Source organism: Amphiura filiformis, chromosome 5, assembly GCF_039555335.1.
Source record: "Amphiura filiformis chromosome 5, Afil_fr2py, whole genome shotgun sequence".
Lineage (NCBI taxonomy): Eukaryota > Metazoa > Echinodermata > Ophiuroidea > Amphilepidida > Amphiuridae > Amphiura > Amphiura filiformis.
The window spans coordinates 49,475,695-49,498,620 of NC_092632.1; the positions used below are offsets into that span (position 1 = coordinate 49,475,695).

General features: G+C 36.9%; 2 protein-coding genes across 3 annotated transcripts; one reads left to right on the plus strand and one right to left on the minus strand.

Moving 5' to 3' along the window:
• The first annotated feature begins 701 nt into the window (after positions 1-701).
• LOC140153305 (ras association domain-containing protein 8-like) lies at positions 702-19,975 on the plus strand. Of its 2 annotated transcripts, none has more exons than XM_072176028.1 (3): positions 702-737; positions 15,127-16,510; positions 19,251-19,975. In XM_072176028.1, the coding sequence occupies exons 2-3, from the start codon at positions 15,337-15,339 to the stop codon at positions 19,340-19,342; spliced, it is 1,266 nt and encodes a 421-aa protein (XP_072032129.1). In that variant the 5' UTR covers positions 702-737; positions 15,127-15,336; the 3' UTR covers positions 19,343-19,975. The 2 variants fall into 2 exon arrangements, with proteins under 2 accessions (XP_072032129.1, XP_072032130.1); XM_072176029.1 differs by having other exon boundaries at positions 702-733.
• LOC140152250 (uncharacterized) lies at positions 7,292-7,801 on the minus strand. The gene has a single exon (XM_072174553.1). The coding sequence runs from the start codon at positions 7,799-7,801 to the stop codon at positions 7,292-7,294; it is 510 nt and encodes a 169-aa protein (XP_072030654.1).
• Positions 19,976-22,926: the final 2,951 nt, after the last annotated feature.

A 22,926-nucleotide genomic window follows, 5' to 3' on the forward strand; every position in this document is an offset into this window, starting at 1 on the left:
AACCCCCCTATTTTTGGTCTAAAAATTCTATGACCCTCCCAGTATATTTGGGATTCACCCCCTTCTGAGAAATGCCAGCCCTAGCGTTGAATTTTGGCTTGCCATACGTGGGGGTGTGTTTGTGTTCATGTTTCGTGGTAAAGTACACTACGTCACAAATGTTGAATATTAATAATTTTGATACAGCAGGAATATAAACTCTACATAAATCGGCAATCAATTACAACAGGCAAGGATACTTCACACTGGATTCCCAATTGCCGTTCATTGCATATTCAATATCGAAATGTGAAGGGTCTTTGCCCTCTGTTAGTATGAATTTATTAAGGGATTGGTGTTTACAAATTCATGGAAAGGAAGGAATACAATGACACTTTTCAGCTGTAGAGGAACGTCATGACCGCTATGAATCACACCATGAGTAAACCAAAGAGAAAAGGGACAATGCATTACATTGTAATGTGATATATTGATGAACAATTAGGAACAAAATGAATCGTAAAGACCCGGCGAGAATGTCGAACTGAGGGAAAATAAAATCATCTGCGTGTGTGCGTGTACAAAAACAGAGCCATTCACCATTATAAACTTTAAAAGTCTTGTCCTCTTGACTGAGATAATTGTTGTCTTACGTCTTACGTCTATCCTTGTCGGTAGGAACCTTCATCAGAAGTAACATCACCAACTTTGATAAGCGTGCTTGATTCTTCTCTCGTCTACTGCACATGGCTAGGTAGGTAAGTATTAATTAGAGAATAAAAGATAGGATTTTGTCTTTTGCCTATCAAATATCGTGTCATAATGGATGGGCTGGCCAATATTTTGAGTAGTGGATGCCGGCGCAGATAAAAATATTGGCCAGCCCATCCATTATGACACGATATTTGATAGGCAAAAGACAAAATCCTATCTGTTATTCTCATTCTTATTCAGTTTTAATGTAATTTTTGCGAGAAAAACTGGCTGTTTTCAGAAAAAAATAAAGTTACTTTTGTGAAGACATCCCCGTTGTTTGAAATGAACGAAACCATCACGAACATCTAATTCTAAGCCGCCGAATCGCGTTCTTAGTTCTCGCACATGTTTTACGCGAACGCATTATCGCGCGATCATTGAGGAGCAACAAGCGTGCCGCCGTTGCGTGGCGGCGCGCCCTGACTAATATCAGTATCAACTATTGTGAGATATTATACACCCGAAAACCAATCAAATTACGTGAATTCTTTACAAGACGCACCCATTGAATAAGAATGTGCAATATTGTAACCTTGATCAGGTCAGGTGTTGATTGAAATATTAAAAAGGAGAATTTTTATTTGTCACAATAAAACTTAAATCTGAGCCTGAAATTGATGATGAATTCAGCTCAGGGGTGGTGCAATAATTATGTGTACCCGGGGTGAATTCTCAAAATGGTCTGCCAAAAATCGCACCCCCCCCTTTGGTCGTGCCAAAAACCTTTGCCCCCCTTTGGCCGTGCCAAAAACCTTTGCCCCACCCCTTTTGACGTGCCAAAAATCTTTGCCCCCCCTTACACATGCAAGATTTTGGGGAACCCGAATTTAAAACCTTAAATTGTCTTAACATATAATGCGGAAGAAAGCGAGCTGGAAATATTGCATATTTGAACGTGTTCAGAAACGTTTTCCTCACGCCTTTTTAGGGCGTAATATAGAAACGGTGCCCAAAATATCTGTGCCAAAAATTGCTTGCCCCCCTTTCGACCTGCCAAAAATCGCTTGACCCCCCTTTCGACCTGCCAAAAATGCTTGCCCCCCTTTGGCCTGCCAAAAATCTTTGCCCCCCTATAATTCACCCCTGGGGGTACACATAATTATTGCACCACCCTCAGTCAGTGGCTAGTGGAGTAAAAAATTTTTATGACCCCCCTATCGCGGGCTAAATTTTTTTACGACCCCCCATCTCAGGTCGAAAAATTTTATGACCCCCTTTCCGCCTACACAGACTGACGACAAGTTCATCACCGGAACTAAGTCTAAGGTGCAAAGCGTGCAAAAACTATTACATGTATGCAAAGCGTGTTAAAATTTGGATTGTAAGAAGGCGCGCGGAGCGCGTTAAAATTTTGAAACATTAACTAAAGATTGTGCGTAGATTTAGAATGTAAAGAATGTGTGTGCAGCGCGCAAAAATTTTGGGTCGCCATGCAGCCCTTAATAATTCTATAACCCCCCTAATTTTGGTGTAAAAAATTATTTAAGCGGTGGCCCGGGGCCAGTGGATTTTGCGTCGGGCCAGTAAACTTCCAACAATACTGGCCCGGCGGGCCACTAGATTTTTGAGCCTGATATAACACATTTGAGACAAGAGATATAATCAGTGATGGACATATTTACACAGTTTCTGCTCCATCTGTCACCTGTAATTTATATCTTTATTTTTAAATGATTTTTCGTATAAGAATATTTCTTATTCTTGTGTTGCTAGCAAGTTGGAAATATGCGGCTGCTTTTTACGTCGATAGTAGGCCTACATACTACTTCCAATCTCTTGCGTGCTCTATCTTATGATGATAGCGATAAAAAAAAAAACACATATTTTGAACCTTTGTGAACTTTTGGAACTAAAAAAGGCAGGACTACTGACTGAATTTGTGTTAGTGACTACACTCTCTACATTGAGTAGGCCTACAATCAGTACAAAACAAATTAAAATGTTTAGGTTTGCTTGACTATAAAGGGCTCGGATAGCAAAGTTTCCACATATTTTTTGTGGGAGAGCACATCAGACATATCGAATTGCATTTTGAAAACGAGGATGTCCTTCTGATATCATAAAATTTTGATTTTTTTGAAATTCGCGATATACACATTTCATGACAAATGATTAAAAATTCATATAGATTTTTTCCCAAAACACACACAAAAAAAGGGTTTTTTGTTTTGTTTTTGCAGTAGAACATATTGAAAAAGCTGGGCCAGTAAATTTATTGCAGGGCCACTACTAGATTTGCCATTTTACTGGCCCAGAGGGCCAGTAGAAAACTGAAACCTAAGTCTGTCCCTGACCCCCCTATTTTTGGTCTAAAAATTCTAAACCCCCCCCCCCCCCAGTATATTCATGACCCACCCCTTCCGAAGAAAATGACAGCCCCCTAGGCCCTCAAATAAAGACTTGCAAAAATTAATTTGGTCACCAATTTGGTTAAAATCAATTTAAACTTCAGTATTTAAGTATCTGGCAATTCACAACATTACAGTGTATTATGCCTTTAATATTTACATACGTATTAGAAAAATAATTATCAAGCTCAAATGATGTGGTTTTTATTTAAAACAAACACATATTGACCACGTAATAGGCCTACAAATTAAAACACCCGGCTCTCAGCACACGATATTCAAAGTTTCAGTGCTCGAAATCCAGTGACATGGTTTATTTGTGCTCAGTTGTCGACGGCCTTCATTATTATTACTTGGACGTCATTGCCCCAGGCAATTTTAGCGCCTAGGAATTTTGAATATCACATGTTGAGAGATGGCTGTTTTTATTCTTTTTTATGGTCAATACTATGAGTTTGTTTTTAAAACCACCAAATTAGTGCTTTTTCTAACATGATATAACTAGGCATACATCATTACATGTAGGTTGTGTTTGCCGGAGACTTCCTTTAAAATGTTTTTTTTTAAAGCTCCCCTGAACAACCAGTGGATTAACTTTGTTATCCTGGCAATACGAGTTAGCAATATTAAAACAAGGCAATTTGTCAAATATTAAAAAGTAACACAGAAAGGTCATAAACAACATACATGGTCGCATGTCATAAGTTGGGTATGCAAAAAGGGTGGAGGGATTACACTTTTCTGAAAATTGTGATACAAATTTGATTGGCTTTCCGTAACCCCATATCCTACAGCAGTGGTTGATACCTCATTTTAAGCCTAATTTTATACTCTTTCAATCTACTGAAGCATATAATTATGCATTATTCAGTAAAAAAATCACATCAGTTGAAATGAAAAATGCCAGGGGTGGAGGAGCAGGCGGATGTGGAGCAGGCGGATGCGGGAGTGTGCAATAGGGCCTATGTGAAATTTCACATGTCAGCATGTCATAACTACTGGTTATTTTTTCAAATCTAGTGAGGGTTTGATGTATTGACAGCTTTGAATGTTGAATTTGTACAACTAAAACAATTACTGACTACTTAAGGTGGTACTACACCCCCCCTGATAAATTTTGTGACTAATTTTGTATTTTTCTCAAAAAGTAACTACAAAATTACTACATTTTGTGTACATACTGGTAACAAAAGTTATGTATATTATTGGGGCAAGGAATCCAATATACTTCACTGAAATTTCAGTGATTCAAGACAAAGGGGTTCATTATAAGTTAAAAAATGAGGTACATTCTAGCGGTACCTCTTTTATCATAAATAAAGTATACCGCTTGTCTCGAGTCACTGAAATTCCAGTGTAGTAACTTGATTCCTAATACTCCTATAATTTACATAACTTTTGTTACCAATGTGTTATTATTTTTTGAGAGAATGAGAGAAATAGTCACAAATTCATCAAGGGGTGTAGTACCGGTACCACCTTAAATGGTTATAATGTTCCATTTTTTAAAATTTTTAATGAAATCCTAGTTGAATTTCAGTATTTTTAGCAACATGCTAATGTACATTTCTCTTCTTAATATTCATTTCCTTAAATACATAGAATAACCGTCTCGCTAATTACTCGTAAAAAGGTCATTGACCTTCACAATGTAATTAACATACGTACAATTATTTCAAATAGTTCATTTGAAGCATTAATGTATTGAGACCATATCCTCCAAATCTGATGACATTCTTGCATAAAATAAAAATTTTACAGTCATTTTTGTAATTGAGGTCCGATTTGAGAAAAACGCATTTGAAAATTGAGATTTACATAGACACCTGTGTATTAATTAATTGGTAATTAAGCATTATCTCAAAAATTAAGCATGTGGTAAGTTTTAAAATGGTGTTAATTATTAGATGTTGTCAATATATACAACATATCCAAAAATACATTTTTTGTCATTTTTGACCATGTAATGGAAATTGTACCCAACTTATGACATGCGACCACATACAACTTTTGATCAATCATTCAACATATTTTTTGTCTCGTCAAGTCCTTAAAATGAAAAAGTTTTGAATTTGATATGCCACATTGCTGTTAAATGCACTATTGAGCAATGTTAATTTCTTATTATGTTACTTATAATTACCAAATCTGGCCTTGTTAGTCAGGAAATTGTTTTTTGTAACTTAATAATATGTTTAGAGATGAAAAAAAAGTGAAATTGCCATTTTTGCTGGCAAAAACTGGCAGAAACTGTTTTTGCCAAGTGGTTAAAACCGCGGATAAAACCATGGTTTGCGAACCTGCGAACCCTGAAAGAGAAGATGAAACTTAATTTCGACTAGTGATTGAAAATTATAATTATTTATTTATTATGGATGGCTCTAGAATCCTATTTTCGAGTTTTGAAATGTTGCTTGAAAGCTAGTGAAACTCGGATGACGGACATTTGACGCCCAGGTAAAGTGACGGACATTGGCGCACCTACATGTATATGTTGTGGCCAACCAGTGGCTTTCTTGACTGTACCCATGGACATATCTTTAAATGCCACAAAGGTGTGAACCCCAGAGTGGTGTAAAATGAAAGAGGAAGAAGTAAAGAATATAATAAAAATATTTTCCCACCCGGGGGTTACACTCATAATAAGCCCTGGGTCAATATTCATATGGTCCTACATGTATATATCTCAAAATGCCAAGAAGGCATGTACCCCATAGTGGTGTCAAATGATAGAGAACAAAATAAAGAATTATCTTAAAAATAATTTCCCCACTACATGTAGTGGGTCACACTCCTCACAAGACCCTGGTCAATATTCCTATTTTGGGTCCTTTTCATATCTCAAAATGCCAAGAAGATGTGACCCTTGAGCGGTGTCAAATGAAAGACAAAAAAGTAACGAATAAGTAAAATAATTTCCCAATCGGGGGTGACACTCCTCAAAAGACCTGGGTCAATATTCATAATTGTGGGTCCTTTTCATATTTTGAACTGCTAAGAAAGTATGACCCCTGAGTGGTGTCAAATCAAAGAGAAAAAAGTACAGAATATATAATTAAAATAATTTCCCCCACTGGGTGACACCGACACTCCTTTATGACTTAGGTCAATATTCCTATTTTGGGTCCTTATCACATATCCCAAGAAGGTATGAACTCCCGGGTGACAATGGCCACAATATACTGCCAAAGCCATGGTTCAGCTTTGGTGTGGTAATCGCTCTAGTTTACACTCTTTTGTCTGCTACATTGTAGACCGTGGTCAAACCAAACCTCAAACCTTGTCATATGTGTACAAAGTAACTAAATCTAATTTACATGTATAGCTATGGCATATCAATTGTGATAACTGATGATGACCTCTCCTTGAAATCAGTATCATCTTGTTTATAAATAAATAAATACAGAAATTTATAAAGCGCATTATGCCAGGCCTCAATGCGCTGAACAGAGAACTAAACTATGCAAAAACTACAAAAGTACATATTCTATAAGGCATAATACAACCAATACAAATTAATTATAGAAAACACATTAGAAACATTATAAAGCAATTACACTTGATAAGAGAAACATAATAGCATATCATATAATGAATAAAAGCATGATAATTATAAACAACACACTAAAATCCAAATCACTACCCGAATGCCCTGAAATTTGAAGCCCACAGAAATCACCCCGACAGACCAAGGTAGACAACCGTTGACCAGCACATGACAAACAATCGTCCACCCGAGCCAGCCAAAAAATTTGTCCCCGAGCAAAAACACGCCAGAGACTCAAATAGTGATCCAGGTCCCAATGAGAAGACATAATAATTCAAAAACAGCAATTTCACAATATACAAATTAAATATCATTAACAAATTTACATCGATACATATATATATAATAGAAACATTTGATTTAAAAGCGTGGATTTGGCCCGCAGAATCAAAACGCGAAAATAACAAACCCGACCGGCGGAGGCCCTGCTGGAGAGGAGAGGTTGCCAGCACTTCACTCTCAGCGGCTTCATCAGCAAGTCGCTCAATCAAATGCAGCAGGGCCATAAACAAAGCAGAAGTAACACGCAGAAATGATAACCCTGGAGAGGAGAGGTTACCAGCACATCACTCTCAGCGAGATGATCAGCATCTCGCTCCTGTGAGATGGAAAACAGGCAGGGTTGAAAACAAAATTAATTAAATATTAAAAAGATGTGTCTTCAGACGACTCTTGAAGGACGACACCGTAATAGAAGAGCGAACTTGAAGCGGTAGATTGTTCCAGAGTGAAGGAGCTGCATACACAAATGCACGCCACCATAGAATTTGGTTGATGGTCGACTTGTGACAGTCAGAGATAACTTGTTTGATGAACGAAGATTGCGAACTGGTTTGTAGTAAGTGACGATATCGGAGATGTATTGAGGGGCGAGTTGATTGAGAGCCTTGTATGTCATGAGCAAGATCTTGTAAGCTGCACGTTTCTTGATGGGAAGCCAATGAAGCGATTGTAAGACTGGGGTAATGTGCTGAGATCGAGGAGTGCGAGCGACTAACCGGGCTGCTGTGTTCTGAATCAGCTGAAGTTTTGTGATGTAGGAATCAGGAAGACCATAGACTAAGGCGTTGCAGGAGTCCAGCCGAGAGGTGACAAAAGCGTGAACTAATTTGGCAGCAGTTTCGTCGTCGATGAAATGACGATGTTGCCCTATTTTCCGTATGGCCGCCATAGCAGACCTGCAGATACTGTCAATATGATCCTTCATGCAGAGGTTGAGTCGAATATGGCGCCAAGATTCCGTGCACAAGATGAAGGGGAGATGACGGAATCGCCTATGACTAAAAACGGTGAAGGCATGTTGACGGTGGTGAACCGAGAACGGAAATAAAGAAGCTCGGTTTTGGCGTCGTTTAACACCAGCCTATTATCAACGGCCCATCGCCTCACTTCAGCGATACATTTCTCAAGAACACGGATAGCATGTTCACGATCTTCTGGTTTAAATGTAATGTAAAGTTGAGTATCATCAGCGATGCTACTGTTGAAATGCCATAGGAAGTGATGCTAGCTTGGAGAGCAGCACTGTACATGATAAACATTCAAGGACCGTCAACTGATCCTTGGGGAACTCCACAATCTAAGGTAACTTTCTTTGAGATGCAGCCATTCACTGCAACAGATTGAGTTCTACACTCAAGATAAGACTTTACCCACGTCAGTGCGGTACCATTGATGCCATATCTTGTTGCAAAACGCTGAAGTAGAAGCTAATGATCAATAGTATCAAATGCGCAGGAGAAATCTAGCAACACCAAGAATGCTTCCTTACCCTTATCGAAAGTGCACACAGGATGTCATTTTGTACACGCACCAATGCAGTTTCCGTGCCATGATTTTGACGATAGGCCGATTGCATGGTGGCAATGAGATTGTGTTCACGGAGGTAAACCTGTAATTGGCTGATGACGCGCGCTCGATCAGTTTACCGAGGAACTTCAAATTAGAGATCGGACGATAGTTGCTAAGATCATCACGATCCAATTTAGCCTTCTTAAGAAGAGGAGACACAACAGCGTGCTTAAGGGTAGCTGGAAAATAACCAGATGCCAGCGAATGATTGACAACTTTAGTCACCATCGGAAGAAGTTCAGGGATGCTTTCCTTGAAAATACAAGAAGGTAATGGGTCAAGTAGACATGATGTAATGTGAGACTGCTTGATCACATCTAACACTTCATCTTCAGAAACAGGTTGGAAAGTCTCAAATGAAGTGCAACAAGTAGCATCTGGTGTAGGAGCAGACGAAGTCGATGCGAGCAATTCAGACGATGGCGAAGAGTGCTGATCTTAGTGTGGAAGTAATCAGCTTAACTGATCAGCAAGATCATTCGAGGAATCATGAGTTGGCAACACGGTATCAACCTTCGGCTTCACGAGCTTGTCAACAACCCGAAACAAATCACGTTGATCAGCATCAGCAAGTTCTTTGCGATGATAAGATGTTTTAGCATCATCGAGGAGTTGTTTATACGATGAACACTGATCAGCATAGAGTTCTTTATGAACAGATAGTCCAGATTTCTTGAACTGCCTCTCACATTTGCATCTCTCCTGCTTTGCTGCTCGAAGAGCGTCACTGTACCATGGTGCATGCGGACGAAGAATAACACTATGTTCAAGCTCAGGAGCATGATGGTCGAGTAGATCACGCAAGATAGAGTCATACTTCTCAGCGTATGAATCGACGCTATCTAATGATTGACAGTCTGAAGATAACAAAGGAGACGCTTACGAATATCAGACCGAAATTGATCGATATCGATGCTACGGAGTTTGCGACTTCGAACGAACTTTCTGGAGGGAGGTGGTCGGGTGAGGTTGATCTGACATTTCACTCCAAAATGATCAGATGGTAGGTGGTCGTGAACAGAGATGGATGAAACGAGATCATCTGTTTTGCGACAGATCAGCAGGTCTAGGGTGTGTCCACCGATGTGAGTTGGATAAAGTACGTGTTGTTGAAGATCGTGGGTCTGCAGAATGTCTTGGAAACTAGATGCTAGGCGATCATTAGCATCGTCAACATGTACATTAAAATCACCTGTAATTAGCAGGCGAGTAGACACAAGTTGAAGCGCTGTAAGCAGTGATGAAAATTCTTCCAGAAACATTGCATTAGTGAGTTTGTTCTTTTTGTTTGGATGGGGCCGATATATCACAATTAGACAAAGCGATGTAGAGCCCGATGAAATATTCAACTCCATACGTTCAAAAGAAGCAAATTCTGTGATGTCATTAATTTTAACTTGAAAACCTTGCCTGACGAGAACGGCAACACCACCCGCTCTACTAAGACGAGGCGAGTGATGGAGGTCATAATTGGGAAGGGTGTTCTTGATGTCAGCAAGGGCACGGCTATCTCGTTCATCCCCAGTTAGCCATGATTCTGTTACTGCTAAGATATCCAAGTTATTAGAAATAACAAAGTCACACAATGAGGTAGACTTGGTTTTTGCATTCACTGAACGTGCATTCCACACGGCAAATCATACTAGAGCATTATGGGACTGACCTCGATCTATTTTCACATTGATGAGATTGTTCGTGTTAACTCCCGACTGACCAGTAGCCAGTGCATTGCATTTTGGGATACTGTTAGTGTTATAGACAGTCATTATTTGACGCTTTTGTGACGTCCACCACGACATCCTCTTGGTTTGAGAAGAGGAGTGCTCATCCATGATGGCGTGTTCAACACGGAATAATGGTTGTTGATCACACTTGATTTACTTAGATAAGCAAGTGATCGATACAGAAGAGGTCTCATTATAATAAGTAGATAATACTGTTCACTAAGTTCTTATATGTAATGTAAACATAGGCCTACGTATTAAAACACGGGTAACGTGAAAGTACACTATACGTAGATCCATATAGACATATCATCATGTACACGAAGATAAAACAATGATAAATTATTAGACTCCAAGATGAATAAAGTCCGTAGCAAACAAAGTTCATTAAAAGAGTTACAAAGTACTTACAATTATACTAGTTGAAAAACAAAAGTTCAAAATCAGCGAATTAAGTACAAAATAAACAGAATTTACGAGAGCGATGTTCAACGTTTATCACTCTCCATCTCATCCCTGGACCCTGCATTAGGCACAGATTATAAAAGGAATCTAGGCAAGCATGAGAATTTTGAGTTTTAATACTGAATTCAGTTTTTTTGGTCAAAATGTTCACAACTTTATTAATTTCAGCCTGTTTTTGGTACTTTTTGTCCAATTTCACATGAATTTTCATTTTTTTCCAGTTTTTTAGGAAAGTGCAGTCCCATGCCTGATTAGGACAAAGTGGAATAATTACTAGGCAAACAACTAATCATTGCACTTTATTGTTGGAAATAGGCATTGCTCTTTGCAATAGACATCAATCTCTCACAAAAGTTTGCTTCTCAGCTTTCCTGGGCCTATCCATTCTTAAGTTCAATGAATCAAATTTTGAATCACATCATTTCTATACTGAAAGCACTTTTCATCTTTAGCTTGTCATTTGGTAAAAATGAAATTTTATTTCTCTAAATTGTCACTGTAGGCCTACATGTAAACATACCCATGGCATTGCCCAAGATACAGCATGCTGGAGCATAATAATTCCATAACATATGGCTGCTAAGAAAAAACAATTTTTTGTAAATTTTTTTTTTTGCCAACTGTCAATCCCTTAGTGTACCTAAAATGTAGGAGTCATTCTAGCCCAATTATGCCAGCCAAGTTGCCATACTGTAGCTCTTAGATTTTGCTCAAAAGCCACATAAGTAGATGTTGTACATGTAGTACTAAGAAGGGGTCCAAAGAAAAAATTCCAATTCCACTCTATTGCAGAGTTACATGTATGGGCGTTCAAAGTTTGGTTGGAGCCAATGGTTGGTTGCTGAGGTGAGCCATGATTTGATTGAAAAGCAACTTTGACACACTGACAGGATTTTCTCAGCAATTTGTGTCCATTTATAAATTGCAACTCATACTTGCACATTGTGAAAGGGAAGCTATAGAAAAAAGGTAATTTACATGTACTACAGTACTACATGTACTTGTACCTTCGTTTAGATTTTTTTTTGGGGGGTCAAATTTGGCGTTCTGCACATACATGTACATGTATGTGTACCTTCATTTAGATTGGGGGGGGGGGTCAAATTTGGCTGGCCTTTTGTTCTATCTGTTGCATGTTTTTCGGACTTTGGGGGACCATATTGCATTCTAAATTCCTTTGTGAACTGGTGACCCAGCTACACATAGTAAAAACAAAAAAAGGATGAATTTTAAACTCAAGTGGTTTGAATTTATGGCCCTAAAAACATGTCCCAGTGACAAATATTGTTTTGATTAGATGCTCTCAGGTGAACAGTTCAAATCCGTTTGTAACCATTATTAAGTTTTGATGAGTCCAAATGTGTGAAAATAATGGACCCAAAATAATAATGGTAAACTTGGATGCTTTATGCCCAATATTTATTGGTCTCATTCATAACACGTTTTAAAATATAGGACTTGACTACATCTCATCCAATATTCTAAAACTCATAGCGCTCAAGACTAATAAATATGGGCTCAATCGATCCAATTTTATATCAAACTTACATTGGTGGTGGCATCAAAGGTTATTTACAACTTGTAAAATAAGCTGAAAATGATCAATCTGGTCTCATATAAACAGTTCAAATCCAATTGCAACCAAACATTGATTTCATATTGCTTGTGAAGGGAAACAAAATGTATACAAAAATCTTTTAAAATTTTGAAAATATCATTTTTTTAGATATATCTCAATCTCATATTAAAAATAATTGTGGCAAAATTGTTCGCAATTTAACCATTATTATGTTTTGATGAATCCAAGTGTGTGAAAATATTGGATCCAACACATAATAATGATAAAATTGGATGCTTTGCGCCCAATATTTATTGGTCTCGCTATGAGTTTTAAAATATTGGACTCGACTACGTCTCGACCAATATTTTTAAACTCGTAGCTCGACCAATAAATATGGGCTTAATCGATTCAATTTTATATCAAAATGGGTGCACCCTTTTGGAAACAGTTTGTACTTAAAGCACTTCCTGATTTAATCAAACAGCCCCTAGCAGTTCTTGTGGAACTATGGTCAGCCTGAGAGGATACTTTTGTGTTCAGAGTTAGCCCCTGGTTCAAGTACCCAGGTTCCAAAAAACAAAATGAATACATGCTGTTTTGAATTTCTTTTCTTTTTAAACTCATTATCGTTTGTTCATGCAGTCTGAACTTTAACTGTTGAGGTTTCATGATGCCATGGCTAAGTTTAAAATAACCTGGAAATATTTGAAAACAGTATTTGTTTTGAGATAGTCCTGGTTTATGTGAAACAGCCCAGGCTGTCTTGGTTCATCATCAAATTGACTGTAACAAGGGGTTGGTCTACATTTTAGTATATCCATGCTGGGTCGCTGGTTTTGAAATTTGTGATGTTGTAACATTTCCATTAAAATAAATTTGTATTTCTTTTCCACAAAATGTTGGTTTTCCCCTTTCAATTTTGACCTGAACGGATTAATAGGCAAAATAAAGAATATCGCTATTTAATTTTAAAACCAGCGCAGGCGATGCCAATTGATGCATATGATATTACGATGTTGATTGTGTGTCTGTTTGGTCCTTTTGACTGCAAAGATTCTCGTCAACAAAATTGCAAGAATCTAAATGGATTTTTGTAAATAGTTCAGTTTATATACACAGTTTATGGCGAGAATCCATGGATTCTTGCAAAATTCCACAGGGAGAATCCAAAAAGGATTTTCGCACTTGGTTGCGAATTTCTGACCCTGATTTTGATCATAGTAAATGTTACAATATGGCTTTAAGTTTTATTACAGGCCTTACATTAAAAACAATTTTTGTGGTAAATTGTGTTGAGCACAAAAATGAATGTTCCATAAAACTTCCACTTCTACAGTATTTTGCATAAAAACACTAACCTTTTTAAAGTATTTCTCAAACGCCTACATACATTTATATGTGTCAAGTTTAACATTCCACAATATGAACTTGTAGTAAGCCTGATTAACTCATCATGTTTATTGGAATACAAGAAGTAGCATAGATGACATTCCAAAAGCTTTGTTTTTGTATATAGGAGGTTAGAAAGAGCCTGAAACAGTTGACATGTAGATGGATAGGTGTGAATTGAGGTGGCTTGACCTTAGCATGGCCTGTTTTAATAGACCTACTACATGTATGTGTGCAGTAAGAGGGTTGTTTCTCAGATCAGGATCTGTGCTCAGATTGGCTGATTCAGAGGATTTGATAGGTATCACATCGTTATACACTAGAACTGTAGTAGAAGTGAGTGGTAGCAAAGAAATTAATATCAACAAATCTTTTTTCTGTGGAATTGTTCATGTGAGTGGGTTAGAATTAATGTTGAACCTGCTGTGTGTGCTGTCCGGGAAGTTTTTCATATAGGCCTATTTTTAAATCATCTTGTCTTGAAAATATCCTGTTTCCAGTGATTGAACATCTTCATGAACTTGAAATGAGGGAATATGTTACCAATATTTTACTGTTTTGCCAATATATTACATCTTCAAAGTGATTCATGTGGTAACATCCCAGTAACATGCCTGACACACATGTGTACTGTGTGGAAGATGTTGACAACGAGCTACAGCGGACGGAGTGAGTATGAATTACAAAATGTAATTGTCTGGAATTGATATTTTATGCTGTTGATGTACACAATAGAACTACACAACAGTTGCTGATAGATGACATTGCATGAATACTGAGATGCATTCAAGTTATGTGTATCATGGGCTTAGGAATGGGGGCTTCAATAATTTGGGTGCAAGGGCTTGAATACCCACAAGTTCAGCCCCAATGATTAAAGGTGAAGTGAACAAATATCATAAACCAGAAAAAATGGATGTTTTTGACATGTTTTTTGCATAATTTTCTCACTTCTCAGGTACCCCCAAAAATAGGTCATCAAAAAATGTTCAATTTGTGAGTCCCCCCAATGTTGAAAATCTTCCTTACTCACTGTATTGTGCATATTTTAGTACATTTTATGTTTTATTTTGCTTTCCTCAGTTTACACAGAGTCAGACACAGGAGATCATTGCTGTGCACAATATATTGTATTGTAGTCCCATGCAAAAGGGGAAATAAAAATGAAATGTGAATTGCTCTGGTAGGTTTCCAACAGAATTTGTAGGTCAAAGATATCAACGGTATTTAAGAACTTTATAGTTTCAGAAGTAGTCCTGAGCTACTTTTACAAAATTGCTCAATGCTCATTGTTTTTGGACATTGATTTCTTAGCAGGGATCATATGCATAACCCTGGGGCAAATAAAAATCAAAGATGGGAGTTCATTTAAAGTTATGGTGAAGTTTGAAAGAGACTAGCATTTTTACCAGAAAAAAAGTCAAACAAAACTGTTCTGCCCTGAAGTTTGATAATCCTATATAGATAGAGTAATCGTATTTTTCTTTTCTTTTTTTTTAATTTCAGAAAGAATATGGCCTGTGAGTGTGTGAACCAGTCTCATATCACCTGAAGAATTCAACATCATGCGATAGCACTTCATTTTCATTCAAAATATTATCAACTGATATAAACAGGGCGATATTCCCACATAATACTCTCCTGGACCATGTAGTCTAGAAATTTAAGTAGACAAGAAATCTGACATTGGTATGTAAGATAGTTTCCATAGCAACCATGTCGGAACTTAAGGTGTATGTTGATGGCATCCAAAGGGTCGTCTGTGGTGTCAATGATAGCACAAGTTGCCAGGATGTTATCATAGCCTTGGCCCAGGCCACTGGACAAACTGGAAAGTTTAAATTAGTGGAGAAGAGTCAGACAAATGAAAAAAGAACACTAAAACCACAAGAGAAACCATTACATGTGATGTCCAAATGGAATAAGTCAACCAATGATGCTTATTTCATGCTAGTGAGTGTTGGTGATACTCCAAATTCAAGTAGACCACCGTCCTCCATGGGTCTTCCAACGGACAGGTTCCGACAGCCAGGAGATGGGTCGGATTTGTCAGAATTTCCCAAGCAAAGACAAGCCAGTATACGTAGGTCTATGACTTTCAATGGCTACCAAGGGTGTGGGTCCACTACTGTAAAAGACTTGAAAGAAAAAGTGAACCAAAAAGCTGAAAAGTTACACAATGAATTAACAGAACTAATCGATGTGCAAAAACTACGACTCAACGAACAGCAAAAACAATTAGAGGGTGTAGATGCTGAGATGAAAGCATTGAATCATCTGGAAAATATCACAACTCCTGCGATGCCTGATAAGGAAATGGAAGAAGATATGGAGAAGACATTGCAAGCAAATAAGTTATCTATTGAGGAAGTTGAAATGTGGGGTCATGAACTTGACATTGAGCAACAGCTACAAAGTGAGCTGTTAGGTGAGATTTCCACACTCAGAGACCAAATTGTGCATTGTGAGGAGAAGATAAAACTACAGCAGAAAGACGCTGGTCACATATTAGACCAGATGGAGAAAGAAGAAGGCCGCCAGAAGAGGGTGGCTGAAGAGCAACTCCAGCGACACCTTGATGATGTTCACGGGGAAGTCAAATTATTGGAAGAGGAATATCGTGGATACAGTGCAAATTTAGAAGAAACAAATAAACTGTTACATGAAGTAAGGACTGTTCTTGATGAGAAACGGAGAAAAGAAAGACAACTTGTTGAAGAACTTGAAGACAATAATTCTGTTGAGGTGACACAGAAGCAATTAAGAGTGCCCCTAGCTGTCATTGACATTGATGGACAATTAGCACCAGAATTGAGGGTACCTTCCCCTACTTCAGAGCCAGTCCTTGCAACAACTCAACAATCTGAAGAATCCAAGCACAGAGACGAATGTAAGTATGAAATAGATTGAACTTTGGAAATATGCGATCAAGCTAAATGAGTCCTTTGTTGCTAATATTGATTTTGAGATATAGCCATTAGGTGGCGAAAAAAATAGCCTGTTCTACGGCCTGACCGACTCACAATTTGTGTTATGGAGAAATTTTTTTTAAATGTTACTAAAATCACGTAAAATCAGCCGTTTTGGGGCCAAAATCTATCTTTTTGGGCTGAAAATGTATAGAAAATATGTTTGCAACAAATCTTCAGATTTTTTTCTGATTTGTCAGATTTTGGTGAAATTTTAGGGTAATTAGCCTGTAGAACAGGGTTTTTTTTCATCGACTTAATGGTATTTATCTTCTTTTGTATTTTGTTGTTCTGAGCAACACTTTAATGACCATAACTTCAGAACCACAAGTCCAATTATGAAGGATTTTTCATTGAAATAAAGCTCTGAAAATGGCACGTACATGTACAATGAAATTTTGATTTTGCTAGACAAATGTGATGTGAATCATGCGATCAAGCTAAATGAGTCGGATATCGATCAAAATCAAAATTTAGTTAACATTTTCAGTAAATGTGCATGTGTCCCATTAGGCAAACCTTATGCAAATTACGGCACTATACTTTTTATACTATAGGCAGTTCATCATTCACCTAGTTCTTTGGATGGCAGGTTGTAGGTCCTTGGACAATGGGATGGGGGGGGGGGGAGCATTTCACTAACATGATGACAATGCATTGTAAGTCCTTAATGGATCTGAAGTCCCAACCTGGCATATTAAAATCTAACATGTAAATCACATGGAAGAGTTATGGTGGGTTAAGGACTTATGATGGGTTCAAAACACTTGCTGTACTCATTTTATGTTTGTGAACTTTACTCCTGGTATTAGTGATCACACAAAATACATGCAGAAAAAAAAGATATGTGTTCCCTAACTTCAGGAAAAGAAAGACTTTGAGATGATACAAGCTTGCAGTTGATGATGTGAAATTCACAATAAATTTAATTAAATTGATACAGGTAGAATGTATGTTATGTATCAGGTGTGCAAAATCTTTAGGTTCACTTTGTAAAAGAAAGGGTGAAATAGATAACACATACTTCAAAACCCATTTGAACAGAATTCCTTGTGGTCAAAGTACATTGTACAGTCATAGATTGGAAAAAAAAGTAACAAAGATTGTGCTCGGACCAGGAAGTACATGTAAGAACTTCAATAATAAAATGTGCATGTGTTTTATGCAAACTTGTCCTAGATGTTAGTGTTTACATAACAAACATGTAAAATGTTTCACACCTTTTGTGATGAGGTTGATGAGAAACCAAAGCAGCACTGAAGTGCATGTAATGGGCTATTCCATTTAAAATCCACACTACCCCTGTGGAAGATTTTGGAAATATCATTCACAGGGGGAGTATGAATTTTGAATGGAATAGACAATTGGGTAACTTCCATTTGAAATACTCACTCCAGTTGTGGAAGATATAGGTAAAGCCATAATACAAGTGGGACCAGGGCATTGGCACCGTTCTCAGAATGATCAGAGGATGAATGACAGGTGTGCAGGGTTCACAGTTTATCGCGTTTTCGCGTCCAGGACGCTTTTTGAACTCACTGGACCCGGAAAAAGTAAGATTATGTAACCTGAATGGGTCCAGCAGGCTGTGCTTGGACCCGGAAAAAATCCCATCCAAGAAATAGAAAATGTCATCATAGATCGTCATTGTGCGATAAACCCAGCTCTCAATCGGCTCACAGCACATTTTAAAACAACTTTTCATTCATAAATTACATACATGTACAATTACAAATATCGCTGCAACATGATACACACCTCATCGCTATTTCATGCACAGATATTTGATCAGTGATACAAGGGGAACTGTGGAAGAGGTTGACTTGCGATATTTTTTCGGATCGTGCAAATATTATGTTACAATAATACTGTCAACAAAACAGGGTCAATTCCTAGTGACATCGCAAAAAACACGCTTTTTTTGCGGTAGTTGTATATTTCAACCGAGCAAATATAACAAAATAACCAAATAATTAGATTAAAGTAGTGCATGTTATTAGGTAGTAATTGTAGTTCTTTATGAGAAAGTCCGCCGATCGCGGAAAGTCTCTTTTTAATTTGACTAGACTTTGATAAGTTTTGGGTGCGAATTCGCATACTTTCATATTTATCGTTTATGCCAGTACTGAAAATACATTTCGGGTGTTTCTGAAGTTTAGTACATAAGTACAATTTGGACCCACAAAAATCAATTTGGGACCCGCAAATTTCACTAAATGGGATCTGAATGGGTCCAGCATAAAAAAGTGGACCCGCTTATTTGAGAGCAAACTGTGAACCCTGCAGGTGTGATCATTGTATTGGGGGGAGTGTGGGTTTCAAAATGATTAACTCTGACCAATTACATTTGAAAAACATACTACCCTTGTGGAACATATTTCCAAAATCTTCCACAGGGGTAGTGTGAATTTCAACTGGAATAGTCCAATGGAGCAATGGTACAATGATCACACCTGTCATTCATCCTCTGATCATTCTGAGAACGGTGCCAATGCCCGGTCCCACAGAATAATAAAGCACAACTTCTGAGTGAATACCTTATTGTACAACCTGACGCCAATGTAATAGACTTGGATGGGAAAAAAGAACTTTTGCTTGATTGTGATATCATATCAATATAAAATGATTTCTTTATGTTAATCTTTTTATTCTTTTTTTCAGTACTCCAGGTACAGCGACGCTTTAAGAATAATCCCCGTGAGCTAGTGGAAGCAGCACCTACCAGTGATAACCCAGACGGTGTATATGTATAGGATGTATAACTTACTGTTATTATACATTACATTAATGAGTATTCTTACATTGTAATTTTTGTTAATGATTCCCTGTAAGGAAAGTACCGCAAATGTAATAGTATTAATCTTAAAACTGTTCCAGCTCCAGTGATGCCTCTTTAATATCCTTGGACCTATATGGGTGTATGGTAAAGCCACAGGTATTTAGTTTGAAAACATATATGCCCCTCCAGTGAACATATCCTACCCAGAACAATATGCATTAGGTACCACTGGAGCTGGAACAGAAGGAAATGTTTGTACACCAAGTATCTTAGTACGGTATATATTATCATTATTTTTATGCTATGTATGCCAGAAATACCAACAATTTGTCAACTTTTGCTATGAAGATGAGATTTTTCCCTTTCATTTTTTAAATGTAATATTATAGAATATGACCCATTTACGCAAACACTTCGGATCTATTGGTTGACTAAAACAATTTGAACATTTTATTTGAAACCTCTCATATACATGTATGGAAGTCATTAATGTGGATTTCCTCTGCTTATATGAAGAATGTGTGTGCTTTAGTACTGTTTATTTAGATGACACCTGACTGAGACCTATGGGTTGAGTCAATTGTTTTTAATAGTTACTGTAATGGTAGTCTTTGACCCTGTTCACATTAGGAAATTTTCTTCTTTCGACGAACCTCGAGCGAAGATTAAAAATCGCTTTTTTCCTAATGTGTACGCACTTTTATTCATTTCGACGAAGATTAAAATTGTTTCATTCAACGAAGCTAAAAAGGTTGTTTCGACGAAGGAATACTTCGTTCGACGAAGCAAATTTTGTAATGTGTACGCTCGCTTCGTTCAACGAAGGAAAGTGAACATTATGACAAGTGACCTTCGCCGGTTTTACTATAGCCGGGCGTTAGCTTCGTTCGAGCTACGTTAATTTTCATTAAATGTGTACAGAGCAATGTCTTCATTCGGTCTTCGTTCAATGTATAAATGTGTACGCATGCTTAATTAGTTAATCAAGATTAACTTATCTTCGTCGAATGAAGAAATTTTCTAATGTGAACAGGGTCTTAAAGATCATCAACCTGTTCATCTTTGTTGGATGAATTCTTTTTGGCTGAATTAATTCATTGCATGGTAAAACTTGTATCCTATTTATCTGTGTATGTGTGTGCATGTTCACACTTCATGATTGTTACTTAAGGTGATATTCCTGGAAATTAGGAAATGCTCTGAGCACATTAATTGAGTTGGGCAAAGTCCATCCAAATTGCATCAAACAAAAGGCATATTAATATGGGCTTTGCTCTACTCAATTAATCTGTTTAAAACATGTGTAGAGCACTTCCAAAACAGATGCCTCAAATACCACCTTAAAGCTCCCCATGCTTTATATTTTTATAATGTCTAGTATTATCAACTTAGGCTTCAAGTTTCTAATAAGAGCATTCATTCACATCAATGGATTTAGCATAGTGATTATTTAGTAGATATTTGTAAAGTATATTAACAATACACTTCCAGTTGCAGAAAAAGAGTTAAATCAAAAATTACTCCATTTATAAAAATCAAAATAAATGATTTGAAATTGAGTGTTTAGCTGGTTTTAAAAGAAAGGATGCCAGGCAAATTTCAATATATGTGACATGTTCTAATCCAATGAGACCAATGTATGTAAAGATGAAATTAAGATGTAATTTATGCACAAATAAGGAGCTAATATACAATAAAACTTTAAAAAAAAAAATGAAAATGGGCAAGTTAAAAATTGTCATAACTCTTTTTTTTTAATTTCTAACTTTGGTCTGAGTGGATTAGATCATGTCATATTCTGATTATTGGTAAGTGTGTTTTCTATTTTCTCATACAACATGAGTAATTATCAAAATTAACACACAAAGGACTTAATTAAAGACTTTTGTTACTTGATTTAATTTTTTTAACAATATGTTTGTTTTGAATGCAAGGCAGCTGGCAGTTTAGTGTGGAAGGTATAGTTTACAATCCACAAACAAATCGGTGATCTAACCAAAATGACTCTCCTTGGTGGGAAACTTTGAATTTGTTGTGTGCTATTTTCATCAATTACATTAATTTTTGAAGTGTGGTGAAAAAGCTGGATCTCAGACACTGCAAATCCAACACAATTGCTCTGAGCCATATGATTGTGTAGAGATTGTTTTTTATTTATTAACTTTTACATTTTCATATCTTGGGAAAATACATATTTTGTTGGTAATGTGTAACATTTCTCAACTCTATTATACTATGGTCAGCTTGTAACATGATGGATTGATAGAGAATGGTAGTATACACAAAGCTGGGTGCAGTACCCATGCAATCTAATAAGTTGGGACTTGATTGACTTTCAGTTGCATGCAGTAACAAAAAGCGGATAATTCTTGCCTATTATTACGAGCTGATCATTAGTATAATGTTTTTTTTGGTGTTTTTATTTGTGTTTCGTATTGATTCAATGTGAAAATAAAAACATTAAAATAGCACACTATATCTTATTATAAAACTAAATACAAGTGTCTTTGCTAGTACTTAGACTTTTGTCACCATGAATGAGTTTGATCTATTCTTTTTTTTTGTACCAAAGAGTGTGTCATAAAATGCAGCAGCTTAGTTGTAAAATTGGGAGGTTAAAGTTGTGCTTTTTAAAATTTGTTCATTTCTTTTGCCTAATAAATGAAAACATCATTTGAATTAAATAACCTGCAACTTAAAATTCAACATAAAATTACCAGTACTTTAGTACTTGTAGTACTGTAATTGTTTACCAAAAAGGAATGTGTGATCCAAAGAAAAACGCCTACATTTATCATATTCAACATAATTAGCACCCCCTATTTAGCGCCAGATCCTAATTAGTGCCCTTAATCACAGCAGTGATTTGTTGTTGGGCCAATTTGGCAATTCTTTTGGCCCAGTTTGGCAGATTTTCAGGAATTATTTGCCTTATGGGAAACTCTTTTTCCCTCTTTTATTTACTGAAAGGTTTTGCACTAATTCTGGCAAGTCCAGGAACACTGCCACTTGGGATTTTCAATGCTTTTAAAGGGCCTTTTTAAGTGTACTTATTTGCATGAAATTCAATTGGTCAATGAAATCACACATATGACATATGACACAATCTGGGCATCAAGTTCTTCCAACATTTATTCTAATGTTGCCATCTCTTTATCTTGAAATTTGGAGATTAGTTTGTAACGAAAATGTCTAGTTTTGCTTTTATTATAATTAGAGGTTAATAACTGCGCATCGGTTATTTGGAGGGCATTGTGAAAAATCTAAACATTTTGCCTTTGGAACGAGGAATATCCCGAGGGCGTAGCCCGAGGATATTCCGAGGTCCAAAGCAAAATGTTTAGATTTTTCACAATGCCTTCAAATAACCGATGCAATGTTAATAACCTCATTCATAACCGTCACTTTGATCTCTTAACTTTACAAAATAACACAAAATGTTCCTCAAATGTTTATAAAAATAAACTATTTTTACATCTTCCCTTTCCCAAAATCGATCAGGCTAAAACAAGACGACCAATAACAAAAGTGCGTATCAGAATCTGTACAAATATGGTA